Below are 25577 nucleotides of genomic sequence, written 5' to 3' on the forward strand. Positions count from 1 at the left end.
CAAGCTCTACACAATGTCTTTTACTAAGAAGCATATCCTCTGAGAGGTATTGCCACCTGTATCTTCTGCTTTTGATAATTTAGCTGGCTATAGTTAACAGAATTTATCATGTCATGCTCCTGAATCCTGAGGTGTGAAAGTGCAGTTTGTGTGCCTTTAAGGTTGTCTACTTTCTGCAGTTCTCTGTGTGATGAATTATTGCTCCTTTATGTTGCTAAGACACATCCACCTTACTCCAGAACAAGCCAGAAGTTTAGTGTGTTGAAGAATGCGTTTGGTTTAGTGGCAGGGTGGGGCAAACTTCAGTGCAGCAGAGCTCTTAAGAGCTAATAGGAAGTCCAAAGGACACAGAGGTTAGTGTTCTTGGGTGGTGCCTAAACCCCATGCGTGACCACTGGCCATTGGGGTTTGAGTGCTTGCCTGATTCACACTGACAATGTAGGACCCGCTGGGAACTCTGTGAGATCTCACCAGGGCAGTAGAGGTCCAAGGTAAAATTTTTGCTGTATTTTTCTTCCCTGCTTGCTCAGCTCCATGCTGTAATTTTGAAGATTTCACCTGCAGACACGATTCGGTGATATTCTGCCGTATTCTGCTGTGGGCCCTACTTCTGATCTGTGCAGAGGCTAGCTGACTTGTGTCTTCTGCTTGTAACAGACAGTATGTTTCCTTCCTGGTCTATAGCCTCATTATCTAATATTCCCTGCATTGAATTGCAGCTGTCCCTTCTCTGAGTAAGGTTTCTGCAGCTTTCTGCTAAGGATATCCCTTTCATTTTTAGCTGGTTTTTTTCACCACCGTGTGGTGGAAGAGTGCATTGTACCTCAGCAGCAAATCTCCTGTTCAGCACATTAAACACCATGTTGCTGTATAGAAAGTGAATCTGATTCTCCCGTGGCCACTGTCTGTCCAGGTGATGAATTTCCTGGCCTCTTTGTAACAGGAATCTGTCAGGACAGCTGCAGGTTTCATGTAGACGTTATCACAGGACATTGGACTTGTCTAACAATTAGTATGTGAGGGAGAGAGAAACAAGCACAGATGCAGGAAAGCTGCTTTGCTGCTGTTTGAAATAAGCTGCTGCAGAGATAAAATGGCAGTACTGTTCAGTGGCTTCAAGATTAGACTGGCTGAGTTCAGATAGGAATGCTGAACTAGACCCAACTTCCTTAACTATAAGGAAACTGAGCTTCTCACATGCTAATTATCTTTTTAACTTCCCAGATTGAGACCCAGTTTAATGAGTTATCCAGAGTGGCCCTTACTCAGTTCCTTCCCTCTGAAAGCAGGTTCATCCTGTACAGCTTCTGCACACATGATGCCTGGTGAAGCGTGTAACACCACCTTGATTTCATGCAGTTTCTTCATTTTGAGCTCATGTGTTGAACAGAAAAGAGCAGTGAAATAACTGGCACTAAAAAAAAATGATGATGTATTGATGGGTTTTACTTCTGGCCCTTTCTGCAGCCCAGAGTCTGTGGAAGCTAGTCCAGCTGTCAGTGAGAAGAATGTGTACTCCAGCCACGGCTATGGGGCCACCCAGAAACACAGCTATCGCGGGCTGCCTTACGCAGTGAGTACTCTCTCTGCAGTGAATCAGCTCTTTACTGTCTACTTTACTCTTTTCTCTTTGTTCCATAGTTCTTTGCCTGTTAAGCCTTAGGAGTTTGGGCTTATTTATTAGGGAATACTGAGTTACAGCTGAGTTCTGCCGTACATTTTGCATTTGTGTGTTTATTGTTTCTGAAGTCTTTGATACTCTATCACAGCCTTATTAGTGTTCTAGGTGATAGACTTTTAAGAGAATGAAGTACATGAATGAAGTGTGAATATATATGAATATATAATATCTTTCTGGTGGTAATTTTATGCCCCATTTGGTTTATTGGGCACTATTTATACTTGTTTCAACTGCGCAGATATTCATATTGGTAACTGTGAAACAAGGAACAGTCAGGAAGAGTGGGAGTGTGGCTTGATACTATGGGATGAACAGGACATCCCAGAATTATTGAGCTTGGAAGGGGCCTCTGAGATCATGTAATCCAACCTCCTCTGCTCGAGCTGGCTCTGCCTGAGCAGGTTACCCAGGACTGTGTCCAGTTGAGTTTTGAATGTCTCAACAGACAGAAGCTCCACAACGTGTCTGGGCAACCAGTTCCAGTGTTTGATCACTGATGTCATCTGAAATTATTAGCAGTACAACAGTTAATGTTGAAATAGCCTGGTGGTTTTCATGGGTTTGGAATTTAAGTCATTGGTGCAGAAGAAAACCATTCACATCTTTCAGAGCTATTGCTTTACCTTCCTGCTAGGCTGAGGAATTCAGACTACTGTTTTACACCAGTTGTTAAATAGTAAGCTGGGAGCTGTGGATTTGGGACTTCATTTTCTAGGCATCATATCTTCATGTTAAAAGTAGTACTGCAAATACTCGTTTTCAGGATCATAATTATGGAGCCCCTCCTCCTCCAACGCCACCAGCCTCTCCTCCTGTCCAGACCATTATACCTCGTGCAGAACTGAACGGCCTGCACTCGCCTGATGAGGAGAACTCCGGGGACAGTGAGAGCTCCTCAGAAGGAGAATCAATTCCCCCTTGGTGCCACTGCAGTGTCTCCCAAGATGGTTTCCTCCTCAAGTGTGAAAAGTGCAGGTAAGCTTTGGTGCAGTGTAGATCTGGACTGCTCCTTCTGTTGACTTTTGCTACCGAACTGCGTCACGTTTGGGCTGTGGGACAGACTTCCTTTTGCTAACTGGAGCGTTCTTTCCAGTGCTTTGCCCAGTATTGACCCTCCTCCTTTGCGTTGTCAGCCTGACAAGTGTTGGTGGCACCAGGAGTGGAGATGAGGATGTTAAATCGATGTTCTTATCATCCTGGGCCCCACTGAGGGCACACATCTTGTGACATCCTGTTGAATTTCAAGTGACTTTACTCCTACAAACCAGCTTCAATTGTGCATTCTCCTTTGGCAGAGGAATGAGCAGGGGGAAGGTGATCAGACTCCACCGCCGGAAGCAGGACAACGTGTCAGGTGAGCTTGAGGCTGGAGTTCTGATCATTCTGACTTTGCTTTCTTTCTACAAGACTTGTCTTTTGGCTGCTCTAATCATCTGTGATCAGTGCTTGCTAATGTTCTTTGCCTGCCAATCACTGGGATTTTCAGCTCTCCTTCTGCCTCATTTCAGTTAGCACTTGGGGAAAATCAGATTATCTTGTGAACTGAAAAGAGAAATGTTCATCAGTGCTATTCTGTGAGATATCAGAAGTCTGGGAAACTGTTCCCAGTTTGGGTGGGAGAACCGAGATGGTATCGTTTTCTCAGGGAAGAGCTGTGCAGGGTAATAAACTTTTCTTGATGAAAATGGACATAAGGGTAAGCTGTTCTCTCTGGGATGAATAAAAACATTGCTAACAAAGCACACCTCTCTGTAGGTGGGGACAGCAGCGCAACTGAGAGCTGGGATGAAGAGCTATCTCCCTCTACAGTGCTGTACACAGCTACACAACACACCCCTACAAGCATCACACTGACTGTCAACCGCGTCCGTAGAAGCAAACCTAAGAAGAGGAAGAGGAGTACAGAAAAAGCTCGCACTGCTCCAAAAGCCAAAAAGATCAAGGTATGTAATGTTGGGATAAGCTTGCTGCAGTTTCTACCAGATGCTGTGTGGAATATTGGTGAGAGCAGGTTGAGAAGTTGGCAGTAGACAAGAAACTTCTGTCAGAAATTGCTCCTTCTGTTGTAATAACATGACACCTTGTATTTGTGACCTGCTAGAGTGGCTGTTGGTTTAAACATTACCTTACTGGAACTCCACCCTTATTTCCCAATACTGGCCATTCATGCTTAGAGCTTGGATTCAATTACATATTTTCCCCTCTGCTCTGTTAGGATTTGGAGAAATAGCTTTTGGGGTCTGTCTGTGGCAAAGGGGCAGTCTGTGAATGAAAGGAAAAAGGAAGTATGGCACTTCTTAGCAGGCTGTGTTGAGGAATCTGGGCTGCAGAACTTCTTGGCACTGTTCTTCAGAGACAGAGATAGTGCTTGTGTGGAAAACTACGTAGGTGGTGATGAACATTTGTTGAGGAATGACTTTACTGTCTTGTTTGTAAGGGTTTTGGGGAATGCAATAATTTTGGATTGCTTGCATAGGAATGCAAGTGTGCAAGCAGCTGAATCTTGCCATCATCTGCCAGCTTTACCTTGGTTTTCCCCAGGTTAGATTCCTTTGAAGCTTTTTTGCTAGACACTGATTACATAAAAGACTGAGAGCAGGAACCACGTGAGGCCTTCAAGGTTTTTTTGTGTAAACCAGCTTTATTCTGTTGCTGGCCTTTTCTTCTCTCAAAGCAAGTGGAGTTAGTCAGGACAGTTTTGGTTTTGATCTTGAGATTTCTACTAAGTATGAGGCAGGCTTTTTGAGTTCAGAAATCCTGGCTGTCAAGCTTTTCAGCGATTTCCACCGGATTTGCATTGCAGAATCTTTGTTTGAGTCCATTACTACTTCTGTAGGTCTTTCTGTAATTCTTACCAGCTTTTGTTCAGTGTTGTTCTGTTTGAGTAAGATCTGGTGTGGTTCTAGGAAGCTAATTCTGAGAAAGCGTTTAATACATTTTTTTCTCTCTCCCTCACCTTGTTCGGGGCACAGGCCTTTCGAGAGGGCTCACGGAAGTCTCTGAGGATGAAGGTAAGTAGGACTGAGAACCCTCTGTGATGGTAGTGGGGTTTTTGGTCCTGTTTTGTGCTTCTCTTGATTTGTCTGGGGAATTTCTGATTGTGGGACCAGCCTCAGAATAATCTCCAGCCTTAACGTACAACATAAGCAAGCCTATGCAAAAGGGTATCAGAGGAATCGCCCCTTGAACCTTGCTTTTGCTTCAGATAGCTTTCTGTAAGGCAGTGTCATCCAGTTCCAAGAGATACAACTGGTTCATTATACTTGGGAGTGGAGTGTTTGATGTAAGGGATGCAGAACTGGTTGTGGCCAGGCTTCTTTGAGGTCAGTTGTGATCTGATTGCATCAAAGCTATTTTAAACTTGGGGATCCAACTAGTACACAGCTTTAATGTTGGGAGTCCCTAGCAATGTTCCCTCGTTTCTCTTTGTGTCCTTTTCCTGGTGGGTGGGAGGATCTACTTATCTCTGACTTTCTGCAATACTGGTAGGTGTGGCCATCTGATAGAAAGTTTATTTGACAAAAAGTGTAGACTTGCACTTTGAGCTAAACGTGTTCCTAGAAACACAAGAGGTGTTTTGAAGTTCACCCAGTTCTGTCTGCCCCAGTACCTAGCTGACAGTGTCTTCTAGCAGGTGGCTCAGAGCAAACAGGACAGTCCTGTGGTATGTTTGACTATATGCCCATCTACACAATACACAAGTGCCTTAGAGGGTAAAAATGCATGAAAACTCTTAAAGCTTTTAATACATGTGTGATGAAAACAATGGTTGTTCTTCAACGATCTTGTCACTAGTACCTCAGTGTCATGTATGTCTCAGTCTCTTGTAAAGCCAGTTGAGTTACTCACCTCTGGAATATTATTTGTTGAATTGCTTAACTATTTTCAAATAAAGAATGAAGCTTTTTTTCTACCAGCTTCTTTTTTCCTCTCCCTCATGAGACGTAGAAGCAGATTACCTAATTTTGCCCTCTCTTCTTTACACTGCTTAGGCCTTGCAGTTTTAACCCACTGGGCATTAGCTTATGCTCTACATTCAGTTCCTTGAAACCCTGATGACCACTTAGCTAGAAGGTTTAGAAGTATTTTTGGATCAGTCACTGCAAAGCTTGAGATCCAGTCAGCATCATCTAGCATTCTGTTGGACATGAGTGTGTTGACTGTAGGACAAGCCTACGTGAGATCTGTCTTTCTGTGTTCTGTTCCTTTGCTTTTTTAATGTACTTATTTGCTGTCCTAAAACAATTTAGCATTTTTTTCTGGCTGTATACTAGCTTGATTTTCTTGTATCAGTGCCATATACCAGCTCTCATGAGGTCTTGGTCTGTAGATTCCTAAGTGGCACTGTTGAACAAAGTTCTGAGAGGGCAGATTCTGAAGAAGTTGTCCCCATCACCACAGTTTCTCTCCTTGGAGTAGATATGCCTTTTCTTTTTTTCCCCCTGGCATCTTCATATAGATAGAGCTTGGTGGGTTTTTCCTTTTGTGTGCTAGCCACTCACTCTTTGTTGTTTGGTGCAGAATTCCCCCTCTGAAGCTCATGCCTTGGATGAGAACACAGCTGAAGGGTGGGAGAATCGGATACGCCTCTGGACGGATCAGTACGAAGAAGCCTTTACTAACCAGTACAGCGCCGACGTGCAGAACTTGTTGGAGCGTCACCTAAACTCTAATAAAGACTATGTGGGCAAAACTGCTATGCTAGACACAATCAATAAAACAGAGTTGGCCTGCAATAATACTGTTATTGGGTCCCAGATGCAGGTAAGAACCATTGGGATGGAAGCAGGGTAGGTCAGGTCCTCTGGTTTCTAGGTGTGAGTGAGCAATATCGTAGCTGGTCATATAATTTCAGACCAATAGGCATAGATTTGATCTAAAAGGGACAGAAGAGATGCCAGTACTAAAACAGATTCAGAAATACGTTTGACCAAATCAGTGTTGCTAAAGTTGGGGATATTTTGCACAGTTCTGTGATATGTTTTACAGATATTTTATTGTAAATACTTCTGGTCACCAAATGGCTTGAGGCAGAACCAGATCTATCACTTGCTAGAGATAAAACATTTCCTGCTTTCCAGATGAGTTTTCCTGGCCTTTTGGTTTTTTTTCCCTGGCTCATATTGTATGAAAAGCTGTTTTAAAGAACCTTTCAACATTATTTCAATATTTTTGAGGATTATTTTAGGGAACGGTCTTCTCCCTAAGTTTTCTCTTCAGAGATACGCAATGATTGTTGTCTTGCTAGCCTTGTGAGAGTGCATGTACACAAAGAGAAGCAGGGAAAGGGTATGTTGGTGTAGTTCCTGTCCTCCCCCCTACTCTTCTCAGCTGATGTTTCATCTGGTCTGTGTTTTGTTGAACAGAGAGCAACACTCCCACTCAGTTCTGTTTTTATGGGGTTTCCTTGTCCGAGAAAATGGAGATAGGCACAACTAAAAAGCTTGGGCTCCTGAACACATGTGGGGCATCTCGTCTGTAAAAGGGGAGCAGAGTCAGAAACCTGAATATCAAGTATATGTTTGTGCTTGAATCATTCTTGTTTATATCAGCTGACTCACTGCTCTGTGAAGTTCACGTGCTCTTTCCCCTTTCCCTCTGCTTTTGTGTAGGTGAAGCACATCAGGCAGAGCACAGATAGTGCCAGTAAGGGAGAGTACAGAAAGAGGACTTTGGACCCAACTAACTTCTACTCTTGCCTCTAGTTCTGCAATAATAAGACTTCTGTGGGGGTTGGGGAGAGACACTTCTACCTGGCTCTGTGAGTAGCCTTCCTAAAGAGAACAACTGAGGAAACACAGGGAAGAAGTAGTTCTGCTTCTCTAGAATTCTTAATATTTTCTGATTTGAAATGTAAACTGTTGTGTCTCATTCACATGAGTTTTAGGAGAAATCCTGAAATAAGTAATAAAACATATGCTGTTGGGTTTTAATCACCTTCAAAGAGTACAGCAGGACAGATGATTATAGGAGATATCATACATAAATGTACTTGTTCTTGTCATGCTTTCTCGCCCTCCCTCCCTGTATAGACATGAGTTTTCCCACAGAGAACAATAGCCAGCATTCCAAATCAGAAGACTCCAAATGTGATATATCCCAAAGAAGGATAAAGGTAGAAAGTAGCAAAACTTCATAGTGAGCTGCAGGTACTGTAAACAAGCTGTAAGGAGATACAAGTCACTGCACACGCTGGGAAACTCTAAGGGACTGAGTGGCCTTTTAGTTCCTCTTGGGTGCTGAGGAAAGACCAGGTGTCTGTCCCTGGCTGCTGCTTGTCAGCCCTCATGTCCTTGTTTTCTCTGCTCAGCAGATGGCTGTGTTGTAAGGGACATGGCCTGCACAGACATGGAGGCTGTGGTCTCTCATCCTGTGCATTATGTTTTTGTTCTACTCATTTGTCTCATCTTTGTTAGAAAAACTGAGAAGGTTTCTTGGTGTGCATCAGTTCTTTTAGCTAGGTGCAAAAATAGGTTTTCTGGGAGAAAAGGGAATAGGTACTTTGAGCTAGGAAAAAAAAAAGGAGATTATGTCAATATGCAGGTAGCAGCTGTGTGTAGAAGATGGAGTATTGTAACTGCTCAATTTGGCCATGAAGACTCTGAAGAGAGGAGAAAGGAGTAAAAATCAAATGATTTCTGTGCCCTGCATATTCTCACAGTGGAAAGTTGTTTGGCTTGGGTAAACAATGATGCAAGTGTACACTTGTCAGAAAAAAAAGAGAGGGAGGAGGAGGTGAAGAAGGTGTGACCTTAAAGCTTCCCCAAGCCAGGAGGAACAGGGAAGGATAGGTAAGAGTTATCCATGTAGGATATGGGATTTTGATCACTGGAATGTTTTGGATAAATCAATTTGCAACTGTCCTAATGGTGCAAAGGGAAAATATGAAGCTGTTCAGCCTTGTGAATAAAATCATCTTAGTCCTGGCTGCTGCCAGATGCTTGACAAACTGAAAGCTGTGAATCAGTTTTCTGCCTGCTGTTGCCAAACCAAACCTGGGTCAATGTTTGCCCTTTGTTGCCTCTGATAATTGCTGACTTGAGCTCAAAGCCCTGATTGATTTCACATTCCAAAGTGAAGAGCGAATGGACCTTTATAATATAAAGCCACTGAGTATTATGCAGATGTTGCTCTGCAAACATATCAGAACAGTTTTGCCTGATTAGCAGTCAGCAATCCCGAGCCTATGACATGAATAAAATCATTTGTTCTTTTCACACATGAAAGCATGGCAGCTAATCCTCTTCATACTTCTAAATTCAGGGAACAAAATCAAGCTGAGCTTAGGGTCTTATCAGGAAAGCTGTGAGATCATTCCTGGTTTACTAAATTCAGGTATTGTTCAGTTTTACAGATGCAGAGCTTCTCTTCCCTTCACAGGCTCTCTTCTCCCACTACCCCACCTTATCCCACCTGTGTTCCCCAAGCTGTATTCCAGCATCTGTTCTCAGCAGTAGTAGTACAAGTCAGTAATGGGCCAAAGGTGAGAGTAAAGGCTACCAGGCATTAACTTACATCTCTGAAAGAAACTACAGGAATTGGATATAGTAGAATAATTTAGATTGGGAAGAACCACTGAAGATTGCCTGGTCCAACCCTACTGCCTTGGGCCAGCTTACATGAGAAACTGATTATAAGAGCAAACAAGTGGTGCTATAGAAACAAAATTACTCAGCTGGAGTCACACTGTGTTTCAGTCCTAACTTGTCTGCTATCTTCAGATACTTTCTCCTCATTTCCATCTGTTACACAGTAACAAATTTATCCCCATTTATTTATTTTGTGTTGCCACAGTTGGATACTACAAAGTGCATCTAATATTTTAAAATCATTTAGCCACTTCTCTCAACAGTTCATTCCTGTCTTGGATTTCTTGATCAGAAATTGGGGCCAGCAGTGTGGCTGCTTAGTCTGGAAGTAACATGTTTCTTTCATGCCAGTTCAGTTGTCTTGGGTAATCTTCTGTGAGCTCCTGTCAGGACCTGAGATATGAAGAGATGACCAACACCCTGCTGCAAGGCTTTTCAGAGTCTCAAATACATACCACAGGTTTTTCCAATTGTCAGCAGATAACAGTGGTATGAAGAGGAGATACACCCCATAGGCATGATAAGTGTAGCACTGGATGTATCTCTGAGAGGGCATCTGGAATACCAAGACCATTACTCCCATCTACATAGGTTTCAAATGAGTATTTTTATATGACTGTGTTTATCCTGACCTGAGTGAGAGAACCTTTACTGACTGCTCCAAAATCTGCTCTAAAATGTCATATTAAAACAACAAAAAGTAGTTAAAGAGGTTTAATTCAGAGCACATAAAAGCTTACTACTTAACAAAATTAGAAGTATGGTTTAATATTTCCTATGGTGGGTATGGAGGGTTTCTTTGTTTCCCAGTGCTGAGTGCTGCCTCATGGTATTAACTTTATTTTCACAGGGTTTGAACACTGTGTGTGTCATTGTCCAGACTGAGCCCCCTCTTCAGCTAATGGGATTTTTATCCATTTGAGTACTCAGTAGCTGTTTCTAGCAAGAGGGTTTTATCAGGAAAAGTTGTGAGCTTGCTTTTAATAAAATCTTGTGGTTTACTTCTAATTTGGGTAGATGGCTGTCATTATTACTGAAGTAAGAACACTTATGCCTCAATTCACTCCGGAAAAGCATCAAAACCAGGTCCTTATGAGCAGTGAATAGCATGCTTAGGAAAGAGCAGGCACAGCTCTTGTAGTGAGGCAACCAGCCATCTTCACATCATTTTTACTTGCAGAGAGGTTCAATCTGTTTAGCAAGAAGAGCGCTTTGTTTTTATGGAGGAAGTCTTTCCTATGCCCTAGTGCTTGTAAACATCCCTTCCATTAGTCCCTATAATGTGTTGTATTTGGATATCTGTGCTTAAGGAATCTTGTGGCTTCGTACTGTCAAGACACGTTGTTGTGAAAACCTGTTATAATAGAGCTGGAGACTTTAACATAAAGAAGATTCAGCAAACTGTCCCTCCTTAGTTTAAAATGGTTTTATTCATGTTTAAAAAAGCCACCAATCTACAGAGCTGAGAAGTTTCTGGTGGAAATAGAAATTGCCAGCTTAAGTCTTTGGTCTGTTAGCTAGAGTTTACCATCCTCTGCAGAAGGAAAAGCTTGTGTTTTTTCTTCTCAATGTGTGACAACTCACAGCATTGGAAAGATTTAAGTTATTCTGGCTATGGAAGTAGCCACAATGGCAGAGCTGTTCCCTCTTAGCAGCAACTGATAGGTCTGGTTATGCCTTCTAGCTGCAGGACTGGGATACTTGGGCTGATAGATCGGTCAGACTTACTGTTGAGGAAAGGAATAAATACTCTTTGCTTCTGATAAAGGTTGTTGATCATCGCTAAACTGTTACAGCATATACAGTATATTCACCTGGCAGTTTCTGTGTGTTGCTACTCGAGTCATTTTCCTTTTAATGTCGATAAAGCATTCTTTCATAAGTTTTAGAGGTCTTGGGTTTAAATTCTTATATTTTGCTCTGTTGTTTGTTACAGCTGCAGCTGGGAAGGGTGACTCGGGTTCAGAAGCACCGGAAGATCCTGAGGGCAGCAAGAGACTTGGCACTAGATACCCTTATAATTGAGTATCGAGGGAAGGTTATGTTACGGCAGCAATTCGAGGTCAATGGGCATTTCTTCAAAAAGTAAGAGTACTATGAATTGATGAGTGTGAGAGCATCGTGGCACAGAGAGACTAGTGTCTCTATGGGATAACATACACGTACAGGGCCCTTGTTAGCTGTGCCATCCATAAAAATGTAAAATCAAATGTGCAACTTCAGCTCGATGCTCTGCTTATGGACCAAACCCCTCTGAAGCAGATCTGTTAAACTGTGATGATGGAAGTGTGTAAGCGTGCAGAGCAGTAGCGCTGATGGAAGCTCTGCTTCCAGTCAAGCGAGGGATACCTGTTGTAAGTGCCGTGGGAATTGGGTGTTTGGGGATTGAGACACTGTGTTGCTTCTCCAGGCCATATCCCTTTGTGCTGTTCTACTCCAAGTTCAATGGCGTTGAAATGTGTGTTGATGCCCGCACCTTTGGTAATGATGCCAGGTTCATCAGGCGCTCCTGCACTCCAAATGCAGAGGTAAATTCTCTCTTCACCATCATTGTGATTGCAGTTACATGTTTTGCACAGGCTTAGTACTTTCCCTTGTTAAAAATGTTCAAACTTAAAGTTGAAGTAAATGGGGTAACTTCCCTGCGCCTCTTGCTTGTTTGGTAGTGGATACTTTTGGAGGAGGAGAAAGTTTGGGAACATGAGATTTTTCTTTGGAAGGAAAAGGTTTCTTTTATTGCTTTCCTTTGGCTGCAGAATGACAGTTTGGGTAAGCAGGTGGTAGTAGGTGGTAAAGCACAGGATGAGATGAGAGCAGTGAAGTAGGCTTTTCCCTATGCATAATTATTAATGGAATAGATAAGAGGTGCTTTGCAGAAGGAGGCTTCCCTCTTGGAAGTAAGAAGTGCAACTTGTGGAGATGTTAGTTTCTCTCTACTTTGTTTGACAAGGTTCGTCACGTGATTGCGGATGGGATGATCCACCTGTGTATCTACGCTGTTGCCACCATTGCCAAGGACACAGAGGTTACCATCGCCTTTGACTATGAGTACAACATCTGGTGAGTCCTTCACCTCGCCCAGGAGCTCTCCACTGCCCTCCTGGACTGGACATCTTCCTCCAGCCCTTTCCTCGCATTCTACATTTTGCTCCGTTTTCTACTGAATTGCATTTTCCGGCTATTCTGTCCAGTTCTGCTGGCATATTCTCCAATAGAGGCCATAAGGTAGCCTGCTGTCCTTGCTTTGGCACGTGGCGAGATGTTTAGTAGGAGATGCATTGAATGTCTCTGTACAAGGGTTGAGAAATGAAGAGTGACACGAATTATGTTTGTGTTTTGGAGCAGCAACTATAAAGTGGACTGTGCGTGTCACAAGGGGAACCGGAATTGCCCTGTGCAGAAACGTAGCCCAAATGCTGCAGAACACCTACCTCCACCTGTTTTAGGCACACTGATTGGGGCAGAAACACGCCGGCGAAAAGCCCGTCGGAAGGAACTGGAAATGGAACAGCAGGGCATTGCATCGGATGAGAACGGCAGTCAACAGGCAGAGGAAGCTCCCGAGGGACCTGCGGCAGGCAGCGACAATGAGGTAACGCCCCGCTCACGTCGTAGTGTGTTTTATCACTCAGTGGGGCGGAATCTGATCCACTGGGATCTTAGAACAGAAACTACAGGAAGCCATTTTTAAACCTGGAACACCTTAGATTACCGTAAGAATCTTGACAACTTTGAAACAGTCGTGGGTTTTGTATGACATACTAAGTCTGGGCTTATCTTTCAGGTGGCAGAGAAGGAGGAGAAACAAGAAGGGGAGAAAGAGGAGCCTGTGGATGAACAGGGAGCCTTAGTCCAAAACCGACGGGCAAGTACCTTTTTCAGTCTGGGTATCGTTTTAGGACTTGCTTAATGCAGTGACCAACTTGTTTCAACACAAATTCCACTGTCAGTGGTCTTTAGTAATTTGATTTAAAAACACAGCCCCCCACCCCTCCAAAAACCCCAGAGCACCAACCCTCAAAAACAAAACAACTCAATGACAAACCAACCCAAAACCACCCAGGTTGACTCCTCGTCACAGGATTTATCTTCAAGTACTGCAGATTAGAAGATATAAACCAGATTTGTTTCTTGATTGAAAGGTTTAATTGTTACTTTCAGGGCTATTCTATAGTTTAAAACAACACACATTAACAGCACTGTCAGCACCTGATTCAAAAAAAGGTAATTGCACCCTTTTTGTGTTCCTGCTGCCTTTCCTTATTGCCAGTACAAGAATTTATAAAGCCTTATAGATTCATAGAATAGTTTGGGTTGGAAGAGATCTTGAAAGGTCATCTAGCCCAACCCCCTCAGCAAGGAGGAGGGACATCTTAAACTAGATCATATGGTGAACCAGAACCTGGTTGTTGTTAAAACTTGTCCTGTTTTGCTGGGTTAGGCTTGTTACTGTGTATCTGTTCACTGTATGATTTCTTAAACATGTTGCCATGCAGGAAAAGGGTAGGATCAAGTGTTAATAAAGAGGGACAGGCCACCAGCAGCACTATTGACAGAAGTCAACAAAATTTGTCATGTTCTTTATCAGGAAATCTCTTTATTCTTCCAAATCATTGTTGTCTTAATCAGCCTTCTTAATGAAAGTATTTCGTAGTGCTCTTGGATCTTTGGCGACACAGTCCCTTCTCAGCCTTTTTCAGTACCGAGTAGAACTGGGTTTTGTTCCTTGTGCTTTTTATGACACCAGGGATTTCTCCCCGATTAGAAAGTTTTATGCATGTAAATGGAGATGTTCTGGCTCTACTTAATTCGTTTAAAAAACAAAACCAAACCAAACCCAGAAAAAAGCCCAAACAAAACAACCAACCAACAGAAAACCCAAGGAAGAAACAAAAGAACAAGTGCTCCCATCCTTCTCATAGCCAATCAACTATTGGAGCTAGGAGTTCCCTGGTGTGCTTCTTCACCAAATACCTCAATCACCTTTCTTTCTCTAATCAGATATGGGTCTGCTGTGTGTAAATTTCCTGAGAGCTCTTTAAATGTTAGGATAGTGCAGCAGATTGCAGAGGCAAAGGCCATCCAGCAGAGACACCCTTGGGTTATCTCATGGATTTTTTAGGACAGGCCAGATAAAGCCCGTTTCTATTGAAGTTTGAATAAGTCCATCAGGCTAAGTGAAGTGTTAGTTTCCCATGAGCCTGTAAGCCTTGTTCCTGTAGGCTGCACCAGTTAATCTCCTTTAATGAGATTCTGTTTCCTATACTTGGCACCAGGTAAATTCCTGTAGCTGTAGTTTTCCCGGTCTTTTAATATTTGTGTGTATGTTGAATGTTTTTTAACAGAAACCAGTAAAAGCCAGGCTGCTGTGATTGAGTACTGCTGTGTGTTACAAGGTGCTTTCTCCTCCATGATAAATCTCACAAGGCAGTTGACCCCAGTTCTTAAAATTCACTTGATTTGCCTTGTTGTTTTGCCAGTCCCTGCAGCATTATTGCACCGGGTCTTTTCATGCATAATTACTCATGTGTTTCTGACACAGCTAGGTGATAACATTTCCTGTCCTTTCTGTTTGCCTAATAAATACCTTTGTTTTGCCTCTCTATTATCTCATATGCCGTTTTTCTTATCCACTATGTAAGCTGCTTAGACAAGAGCTTTTATTTGTGAGCTGGGTGATCTCCTGACATCAGGGGAAGAATGAATCTGGATCATTTTTAGTCAGTTTGTGTGGTGTGTTATGCTTGCTGCAAGTTACTGATTCTCTTAGTTCTGTTGCCTCTGGCTTCTGTTTGTTTCTGACATTTGGTCATTAGCCAGTAGCTCTATTTGTTTCCAAGTTGTCTCTTCACTCTTTTCTTTCTTCTGGCTTTTGAGTCTTCAAAATTATATGTTTCCTCATGGCTATTTTATAAATAAAACTCAGTAGTATCTAGGTGGTCCTATTTAATAACAAAGTCTAGTTCTTCTAGTTACTCTATGAACACATGATTATGTTGTTGTTATTCTGGGAAATTTGCCATGTTGAAAAATGCAAATATCTGAAAAGAACTGCTTCTCTCTGTCCCCTTTTTGGCTCTAGTCATTGCTATTTGGCACTTGTTTTCCCTCCTGTGCCACATCCCATACCTCTTCTTGCCTCCTCCTCTTTATGTGCACGCTTTGCAGTGCTGACTTACTTTACTCTTGTGTTCTAGTCCCGGGAAGACAGGAAGGTAGAAGCCATCATGCACATGTTTGAAAACTTGGAAAAGAGAAAGAGGAGACGAGAGCAACCATCAGACCGCAACAGCACTGATGCTGAAATCAACAGCAATTCTGAAGCTCCTGAGGTGGAGGAAATAAAAACAGAGACTCCTGAAACTGAAGAAGGAAGTTCAGCACTGAGTGCTGCTGCTCCAAATGTTTCCAACAGTAACATCAGCACTGGGGTGAACACACGGCGTTCTTCACAAGTAGCGGTAAGGCAAAGACAACCCTGTTGAATAGCTTGTGCTGAGCTCTGATGCGGCAGCAGATCAGATCGTAAGATCATTTAGGTTGGGAGGAGCTTTGTGAGGTCTGCAATCTGTTCTGCATCAGGCAGGATCAGCTCTGAGGTCAGACCAGGTTGGCCAATGTTTTACCCCGTCTTGTCTTGAATAGCTCCAAGGATGAAGACGGCACAGCCCCTCTGGGAAACCTCTTCCAATTCATGACTCTTCTCATGGTGAAAAAATGTTGCCTTGTATGCAATCTGAACCACTCATTTCAGTGTATGTATATTGATGCACCACTGCATCTTCTTGGTGGCTTCAGTCTGGATGTAGGAAGACTTATTAGATGCCTCTAAGTCTTCTCTGGGCCCAACAAGCCCAGCTACTTCAGCAAGTGGGCTCCTTCTGTACTGCTGGGAGCTGAGGCTGGCTGCATAACTGCAGCGACTGAGGAATTCTTTCTCAGACAAGTGGCAAGTTTCATACTGCTGCTTTCATCCTTGAGACTGGTGTTCTGGTTGACTCCACATGTTCTGTTGACAGCAGACAAAATGATAACGTTCCAGTGTTTTAGAAGGGTCCCCAAAGCCATCGTATGGACCAAGAGAGAGTCCAGGCAGATTTTATTAATTGAGTAGTGTCAATAAATAAATTTCAGTCCTTGATCCTATATGCAGAAAACAGTATGTCTTTTAGAGGTACTTGCACTAATGGCAGTTTATATTGTAGGATGCTGTCCCTGAAAAAACAGTTACTAAGCCAGCTCCAGCAAAACCTTCCAGGCCTCGACCAAAAAGTCGTTTCTCTCGATACCGGACCAGTTCAGCACAAAGACTGAGAAGGCAGAAACAAGCCAGTTCCCAGCAAGCTGAACTCTCACAGGCTGTTCCTGAAGAAGGAAGCACTGCCAGCTTGGTAACCACAACAGATGTCAACTCTGTAGAAGGTCCAGGAGAGGGAAGACAGCTCACAGGATCTGACCCAACTGCTGCCCTGGCTGCAGGATCTCAGTCTAATCGAGCTGCAGTAAAGTACCCCAAAACTAAAAAGGTAAGTGTGATAAAGTTCTCAAACTGGAGAGGGGAAAAAGAGGTTTTGTGTGGCCTTTGGGGAAAAGTTGGCTGAGGGAAAACAATTCTTCAAAACAGTTGGAAGTAAGCAACTTTATGTTTACTGCATTGTTTGCTCTGTAGTGGATAAGAGCCCTCATCGTGGCTCAGAATCAGGCTGCTGAGCCCTGTACATAGAAAGATCAGAAAATAAATTAGCTGATCTTTACAGTAAATCTGCATAGACCTTAGATACCAACAGAGTGCTGCAGGTGCAACAGGAAGAAGCTCGCTTTTGGGTATAGCAAAGAGTCTAGAAAGAGGCAAATTACACAGCTTTGTTTATGCAGGGAAGAAACTACTTCCAGCTCGAGGGGCCCTGGGACAGGAGAGTTGGAGGGCCTTGGCAACATAAGGAATTGGATGATGGAGGCTGAGCCCTGGTTAAGGAAGCAAAAAGCAGGTGTTTTGGTACTGGTGTGGAAGGCAATGAGAGGTTTGGCAGATGGCTGGAAAAGCCCATGAGGACAAACAGCTGGTTTTGTTGCAAAGGAAAGGTGGAAATATTGCAGAAGTTAGCAGTCAGCTGCCATGTACAGGGCATAAATGAGCCATTAATGTGTTTAGGCTTGCAGCGAGAAACTAATTTTGAATAAGGTGATCAAGTTTTGGGAGAACCTTCTAATTAGATTAGTGGAGCATAAAATTGAGCTACTTCTGTAAAACTGGATTAGCTATTGTAGTGCCTGCAACAGATGAAAATGGGGTTTGATGTGGGAAGTCCTGGCTGTGTCCCTTCCTGTAGAGGAGGAGGGAGGCTGTAGCATGTGGACTGACCCCAGCCTTGCTTCCCCACGTGCCTTTGTGTCCTCATTGCCTTTCCTCTTCGTCTGTGCTTGTCTCCCTGACGTGTGTGTTCTCTCCCTCAGTATCTCGTTACGGAATGGCTGAATGACAAGGCAGAAAAGCAGGAGTGTCCTATCGAGTGCCCTCTGCGCATTACTACAGACCCCACGGTTTTGGCAACCACCCTCAATATGTTGCCAGGTCTTATCCACTCCCCGCTGATTTGTACCACACCCAAACACTACATTCGTTTTGGTTCACCTTTCAACCCCGAGAGACGTCGAAGGCCCTTTCTGTTGGATGGAATTTACAGCTCCTGTAAAAAGGTACGTTTGCTCGTGACTTACCCACAGGGGCTATGCACTCATCAAACTCTTACCAATGCCCCTGTGAAGTTGTGTCCTCTTTGAGCTGATTTCTGTGTATTCCTGCTGAGTTGGCCTTGTCTGCTGTGTCAATGCAGTCTACAGACTGAGTGCTGACCCTCTCTTAGCAGGGTTCAGTCTTCATCCTTGCATTTTTCTGCGGTAGAACAACTATTCTGTGACTGTCCCCTTAGAAACCCCTACGTTCAGGTCTGCACTGGCTTTTTATTATTCAGCATGTGTGTATTAATTGTTGGCCTTGGAAGGTTTTATGTTACTACTTTCACAGTCAGAGAATGGTTGGCATTGTGGGAATAGCACAGTGTTGCAAAAGACTGCAAGAACACAGTGCCTCAGTCAGGATCCATTGTCTTTGGAGAACCTTTGTTGTTTAGCAAAACGTTCAGATTGCCTGTTCACAAGAGCAATCTCACTGCTCTTTGGGATCATAGACTTGTCTGTCTGGAGAAGATACTTGTGGTCATGCAGGAAGCCTGAACTGAGCCTAGCTGAGGACTTCATTTCTCCAGTGATGATATGTGGCCAGTAAATGCTAGCACTTGCCCATCCACAGGGAAACAGTAGTTCCAGTTAGTTTGCTCAGTCAGTTTTCTGTCCAAATCCTGCTCAGAGGCTCTTCCACTTCCTGTGTGATCAGTTGAGAAAAAATTTATGGAAATCCTTTCTGATCATCCTGTTTTGTTACATTTCAAAGTCAGGTACAGTGTCCCGGTTTCTTTGCTTTCCCTTGAGGCAGTTTTTTCCTGAGAGAAGCTTTGGACTCCACTGTTTCCACTTTCAGCCAGTTTGTTGTCATGCACTAACAGGCACCTACAAAAAGAAGCAAAGGTCTCTCTTGGGTATTTCCTCCATAGGTAAAGCTCTTGATGGTTTTTATATACTCGTATGAACAAAACCATACGTGTTTCCACGTGCCTAGGCAATCTCTCCATGCATCTTTAAGGTGAGAACTGCAAAGTTTGAGCTGCTTCTTTGAACCTTAACAGCATCTTTGAGCCACATGGAAGAGAGAAGCACCCAGAGCAAAACTGGCAGAGTTATTCTGAGTCCTCTGGTGTGTTTACTGTACAACTAGCCTGCAAGTCCCCTGGAAGGGACCTTTAGAGATCATCCAGTCCAACTCCCCTGCAGAAGCAGGTTCACCTAGATCAGGTCGGAAAGGAACATGTCCAGGTGGGTCCTGAAGACCTCCAAGGAAGGAGCCTCCACAACCCCCCTGGGCAGCCTGTGCCAGGGCTCCCTCACCTGAACAGGGAAATAGTTTTTTCTTATGTTTAAGTGGAACTTTTTGTGTTCCAGCTTCATCCCATTACCCCTTGTCCTGTTGCTAGCTACTATAGAAAAAAGGCATGTCCCAACCTCCTGACACCCACCCTTTAGATATTTATAAATGTTAATAAGATCACCCCTCAGTCTCCCCTTCTCCAGACTAAACAGCCCCAGTTCCCGCAGCCTTTCCTTATATGAAAGATGTTTCAGTCCCCTGATCATCTTGGTGGCCCTGTGCTGGACTCTCTCCAGCAGTTCCCTGTCCCTCTTGAGCTGAGGAGCCCAGAACTGGACACAGTACTCCAGATGAGGCCTCACCAGGGCAGAGTAGAGAGGGAGAAGAACCTCCCTTGACCTGCTGGCCACACTCTTCTTGATGTATCCCAGGATGCCATTGACCTTCTTGTCCACAAGGGCACATTCAGTGCAAACTGTTGTCATGGAGCAAGTCTTCCAATCTGTTGCTGCAGCTGGGGCATCTTCAAAGCAGACAGTGGCTCTGTGTTTTGTAGCCTATACCCATTTTGTGCATCCCACTATGATGACTGAGTTTTATTTGGCCGGTTAGTTTAGACCCTTAGTTCAGTTCATGATTCACTGTATTTGTTAGAACAACCCATTAGTTTTCTAGCCTGTAACTTTAGAAGAGATTGTTTCTGGCTTTAGATGGTGCTTTGTTCTAGCCCATACTGAGCTGTGTCTTGATTTTTTCCCCCATCCATTTCCCAATTTAGTAGGAAGATTTTGAATACTATCTCCGAGCGTGTTCTTGTTTCTCCCAGGCTGGCAGAACTTGGAGACTTAAATAAGGGAACAGGCAGTGGAGCTAAATAATGAATAAAATACTGAAAGCTTCTGTTTCCAGAACAGGTGTTGCAGAAAGTCATCTGTTAAGTTTCTGCTTTTTGGAAGTAAATACTCAGTAACTGTTCTAGTAATGGATTTCATCCACTCTGATGGAGCTTCCCAGCTTTTTCATAGAAAATGCTTGGTGGCATTCAATGTTTTTATCACCAACAGTCTGGAGATGTAGAATAAATCTGCTTCTCTTGTTGAAGAATGTTTAGAAAACTCTCTCAGGGAAGACGACCTTTTCAGCCAACTGAGGTCTAAAGATGGTCCAGACATTGCTCTCTTAATATCTTCTTCTTCTTAATGTATGCATCTGACTACTCAGTCAGGAAGGTTGATTTATAAAGGCTGTTCTTGGATTGTCAGCAGGCCTCTTCCTTAAAGTACTGAGAACTCTGCCAAAAAACCTCAGCTGATGATCTCAAGTTGCATCCCAGGCATGCCAGAGTCTGAACCTCGCAAGGAAACTGAACTGGGTAACCTGCTCACGTTAATCACACACTGTACAGTGACCTGGCTGCCAGATCAGATGCTGCATCTGAGGCAGCAGTGCTCCAGACTGGCTGGCACTTCTCACTTTTCCTGGTGGCCGCCGTGGAATCCATTGAGTTATATTTGAACAGAGAAGAAACATCTGTTGTACAGTAGTGAAGGCCATCAAAATAGAGCCTGTCACCTGCTCTTCATCCTCGCATTGAAGGTTTTTACTTTGAGGATTGTGGCCACTGAGTTTCTGATGCACTTCCACGATAGCTTTGAGGAACCATAAGACATATGCCTATATGTCTTATAGGCCTATATGTCTAATAGGATATATCTTGCTGACATGCAGATGAACTGTGGATTAGTGAAGGGTAAGGTTATGATTTTAAACCTCTCTGGGAGAAGAAAAGGCTGATAAAATGAGCACCTTGGGCAAACTACACAAATGCATATTACTAATTGGGCTTTTGCAGCTGGTTGGTGTCATTCTTCTGAATCACCTGTGTTTTCCCTGATATTGTGGCAGCTCTTTTTTGTTTTAAAGCAAGCAAAGGCTGCCTACCCTGTTGTCAGGAGCCTGTATCAAGATACAGGGCCAGCACACCCACTGCAGCACCTGATTTACTGAGTCTTCATGTTAACTTGCATGAGATGTGAAACAATCTTTAATGCCCATGTTCAGAAGACCACTGTGACTTGTATCTTTATTTTTTTACTAGTAGCTGAAGAAGAGATTTGCCTTTATTATTCTCTTCCTGGTTTAGTCCTCTTGAAAACTGCTGCTTGCATTTTAGCAGATTTTTTTTGCTCTCTGGCAGCAAGCACAGTCCTGGAAAAACTGTTATGTGATTAAACTCAGCCATTTCTCTGCTGGAGTTGTTAGAGCAGAATCTCTGTTAAGCTCTAATATGCCTTAGTGGAGCAGGAGGATTGTGTTTGTGCTCCTGGGCAGGAAACAGCTTTTTTTGCAAAAATCCTTTTAAGACAGTTCATCATGTTTATCTCCCTCTTCTTTTAATTAAGATTGCTTTGCATATAATTTTTTTTTAGCTGCCAGAGTTTTGCATTTAATCTATTTATAATTTGCTCTTTACTTATCTTTGTGTTATTGCTCAAGACTGCTGATCCCCAGAATACATCTCATCAAGAGCACATAGTCAGCCCCATCACAGTAGGTGGTAGCCTCAGTGCTAACAGCCACGTTCTAACATGTTCCTGTCTGAGCGCACACGAAGGAGGTAATATCAGTGTTCTGAGCAGTCTGCCCTGCTGCACAGAAGTGTAAGAGTTTGAGTGCATCCTGCAACATGACATCCAAAGTACTGGAGGGGTTGCACATTTATGTAGTCTCGTTCTGTTTCAGCGCTGGATCAAACAAGCCCTGGAAGAGGGGATGACTCAGACCTCACCAGCTCCGCAAGAGAACAGGACCCAATGTCTATACCAAAGTAACGAGAACAGCAGTTCTTCCAGCATCTGCAAAGATGACACAGGTAAGTGCTCAGCACCATCAGGGCAGTGTGGGCGTTTGAGTGAAACCAGGGAAGCTGCTGCATAACAAAGGCAGCTGTACAGGATGACATCTTAATGTGTACTGCTGCTTGATGGCACAGCTTCATGGCAGGTGAGAATGTCGCTTTGCCATTCATTCCAGTTCCTGCAGACCCATTCTAGCTTGAGCATGTGTAAAGTTTCTCAGTATTTTCCTGTGAAAAGATAATCACTTTATCTTGCATCATCAACCTCAGTGCCAGTGTGATCATCTGTTCAATAGAGGGGGAACAAAAAAAAAAGTACAATGTCCTCTCTTTTCAGCAGGATGCTGTTAGATGGACAACTAAGTATCTACTGACTGTAGGAAGATATAGCAAAGTCTCACAGGCACGTATGCAATAAGAGAATGATTAAGTAAATCTCATAAATGGAGAAGCTAAAATCTGTGAGTAAAGCAGCAGAATGGTTAAATATTGTGTCTGAATCTTTCTACAGAGAAAGAGGGTGAAGATCTGCCCAGTCAGGGATCAGTTTTCCAAGGACGACAGACAGGAAGCTAGACAACACACAGATAATACAGATTGATTATTGCAAAGCTAGATGAATAGGAAATGAACAGAATGCCAGAACCAATAAATGCACGTCCTGGATCAAGACTGAAGAGGCAAACAACTGACCTGAACAACTTACTGAATACTCTCTTTTTTCTTTTCTCAAACTGCGCATCAAAACCAATAATATTTTGAATAGGGGTAGGACTGAGGGAGAGACATTCATCCTCTGTGGGGGTGAAATGTGTTTGGGCTGTATTGATATAGCCTATAGGGAACTACTAGGTTTGGGTGATGGTAACTGAGCTGCCTGTAGTTTGTTTGTAGCAGCAATACGTCCTCTGACCCCTCTCCTTGCCTCTCTATCCCTTCCTGTCCTCCTTTCCCCTAGCTCCCTCTTGTGCTTACTCCTAGTTGAAATATTTCCTTTCCTTTTTCTCTTTATGCTCCTGATGACTTGTTGTTCTGTTGACAGTACCTACATATGTCTCAAGACTGGTATAGAAGTATTTCAGAGGTACTTGGATTTTAGGAATCTTTCATAGTCATACTGGAGACTCGTGGGCTCTGTTTGGGCTGGGAGCAGGGGCAAAGAGACAGTATGTGATTTGCACATGGTTAATGTTAGTGGTTCAGCCCTGTCCTCAGTTCAGTTTGTTTTCCAGACTTGCTGAGTCCCTTGAAGAAATGGAAGTCTCGCTACTTGATGGAGCAGAATGTTAAGAAGCTGCTGAGGCCGCTGTCTCCTGTCACCCCTCCACCTCCCATCCCCTCAGTTCCTGGCTCAGTGAGCCCACAGCTGGCTACACCCTGCTCATCGCTGCCGGGAGAGGAGGAGAGTCGCAATGGTTATGGCATGATGTTCTCACCAATTCCTTCTCTGGCTGCTAGTCGCTGCAATACTCCACTACAATTTGAGGTAAATCTAGTGGGGACTGGGAGAGATGAACTGGAATATATGCAGCAGAGGTAACACCTTCCTCTTTGAGTGTGTGGCTATGTTCCTGAGCAGCATCACAGTATCAAACTCCAGAGCACTGATGCTTTCCTCCTCCACTTCACTTCTGGGCAAATCTCCTTCTCTACTAAATGTCACACCTCGCTGCAGCTCAGCCTTCCCTCGCTTTGTAGCTATCAGTAACCTTCATCTATAATCATTTTCTCCATGTCTGCACAGTAGCTCGCCAGTTGAACAGGCTTTTCAGTGTTCTTTAGTCATCTTCCCTTGCTTCAGATCTCTGTGCCAATGTGGCTTCCAATCCCTGCCTCTGCCAAAGGGTGCTGCAGTGCTCCACTGCTCAAAGGCTGTGTGACATCCTCAGATTCTCTTTCCCTAAACAGCTTTCAATGTGTCCTTCAGTGTGTCCTTCGGTCCTTCTTTTTCTTCATTGGGTAGAAGGAAAACACCTTGTACCTTTTTTTTTTAATACATATCTAGTTTCCTTTTGAAAAAAAAGCAAAAGTACTGGGCAGGCTGTGTGAGTGGTTTCCCTTGCTCCAAACTCTGGGAGAGTTATCAGCATCCATCCAGCTTCCATCATCCACTTTGCATTGCTGCTCCGTGCCTGGGAATAGGGATCAGGTGGCTTGCAATTTGGGTTTTATTTTCTGGTATTAAAATATGGAGCCCTTCAGTCTGCTGCTCACACTCTGCCAGTGAAAGCCATTTGAAAAATAACTTGTGCAGTGCCAGGCTGCTCCATACTAGGGACCATTTTGCAGGAAACTCATCTGTTTTGCAACAGGGTGAACAGTCCTTTGTGGTATTTTTAGCTTCGTGTTCTTTTGATTCTTTTCTTTGAGAGCCCTTTCTCGTAACCTGTCTGAAAGGCAGATCTGTAGAGGTTAGCAGGGAAGAGTGTGGAGCATTGAGGAGAGAGATGAAAGACTGTTTCAGACACAAAGCTTGATTGGAGATGGTCCTTACCTTTGCTCTGGTTGAGATGGCAGATCAGGGCAGCGTTGCCATGGACCTCCACAGTCTAGTCACCAATTTCCTGTCCCACCTTAGTGTTGGTTATTTCCGTTGCCATGTGTAAGACATGGGAAGCCTGGATTTCACTGAGCAGCTGTACTTTACTTGCCCCTTTTACCTTTTTTTCCCCTTGAAAAGAATCTAACAGCTCAATAGACTATAGGCTTCTTTGTTCAGACTTTTATGTTTCCCTCAGTGCAGCCTGTTCACAGTATCACTATCTTCATGTCACGTCTGTTTCATTTAGCTGTCATCAATTCTGACTTGACTGAATACATCTCCCCAAGTGTAAAGCTTTATCTTTCAGTCCTATGGCACTCTGGGAAGAGAACAAAAAGATTGTTCCCTCAGTTCTCAAGCTCCCTCAAGCGAATGGAAGATGCTGCTTGACATCTTCATGTTTGCTGGGCAGTACATTTTTGAAAGCTGAGGCTTTTCAGAAACATCCTTCTTGGTTAAATTCCTAACTGCTCTGAAGAGCTCATCTCATAAGCTTCTGCAGCTCTGCCTGGTCGGACTGTTACTGATTGAGGTTGGTTTTTTCAGACTCAGCTTTGGGACATTTTAGATTGGAAACAAATTGGAGGATGTTCCCACGTTCATAGGAACAACTAGAAGTGTGAGACACACATCTGCTTTTCCTTGGAGCTTGTCAGAAGCTTTTCTAGCTGAGGTTCCTCGGTTTTCTGAATTTGTGCTTTGCAGAGGGAAGCAACTCCTGCTGTATTTCTCTGATGGCAATGTGTCTCTGGGAAACCCTCTTGCTTTCCAATTCTATTTTAGGCCTGTTTAGTAGCATGGAAAGGAAAGTGCTTGGGAAGGAGACCTTAACCCTGCCATCGCATCTGCTGATGTATTCGCTGAGAGGTGCTGAGTCGATACGACGTTTCATAAAGCTGTCTGTTCACACCCATTCTCTTGACTTC

The 25577-nt window shown here is 43.6% G+C and overlaps 1 protein-coding gene across 3 annotated transcripts in view; it reads left to right on the forward strand.

Annotated features, from left to right (window-relative positions):
• The window catches only part of SETD5 (SET domain containing 5), a 66427-nt gene that overhangs the window by 28362 nt on the left and 12488 nt on the right, over positions 1-25577 (forward strand). Inside the window, exons 3-18 of one of the 3 annotated variants that reach the window (XM_062008121.1) lie at positions 1468-1573; positions 2445-2656; positions 2977-3035; positions 3437-3624; positions 4654-4692; positions 6203-6445; positions 11207-11355; positions 11681-11798; positions 12221-12330; positions 12616-12862; positions 13055-13135; positions 15468-15731; positions 16476-16796; positions 17725-17967; positions 21995-22124; positions 23342-23595. In XM_062008121.1, the coding sequence (XP_061864105.1) occupies positions 1468-1573; positions 2445-2656; positions 2977-3035; positions 3437-3624; positions 4654-4692; positions 6203-6445; positions 11207-11355; positions 11681-11798; positions 12221-12330; positions 12616-12862; positions 13055-13135; positions 15468-15731; positions 16476-16796; positions 17725-17967; positions 21995-22124; positions 23342-23595 (2764 nt within the window). Of the gene's footprint in view, positions 1-1467; positions 1574-2444; positions 2657-2774; positions 3036-3436; positions 3625-4653; positions 4693-6202; positions 6446-11206; positions 11356-11680; positions 11799-12220; positions 12331-12615; positions 12863-13054; positions 13136-15467; positions 15732-16475; positions 16797-17724; positions 17968-21994; positions 22125-23341; positions 23596-25577 lie in introns of those variants that run through there. The other 2 variants (XM_062008122.1, XM_062008123.1) reach the window with 2 other exon arrangements.

The sequence above is a fragment of the Colius striatus genome, chromosome 15 (assembly GCF_028858725.1).
Source record: "Colius striatus isolate bColStr4 chromosome 15, bColStr4.1.hap1, whole genome shotgun sequence".
NCBI lineage: Eukaryota > Metazoa > Chordata > Aves > Coliiformes > Coliidae > Colius > Colius striatus.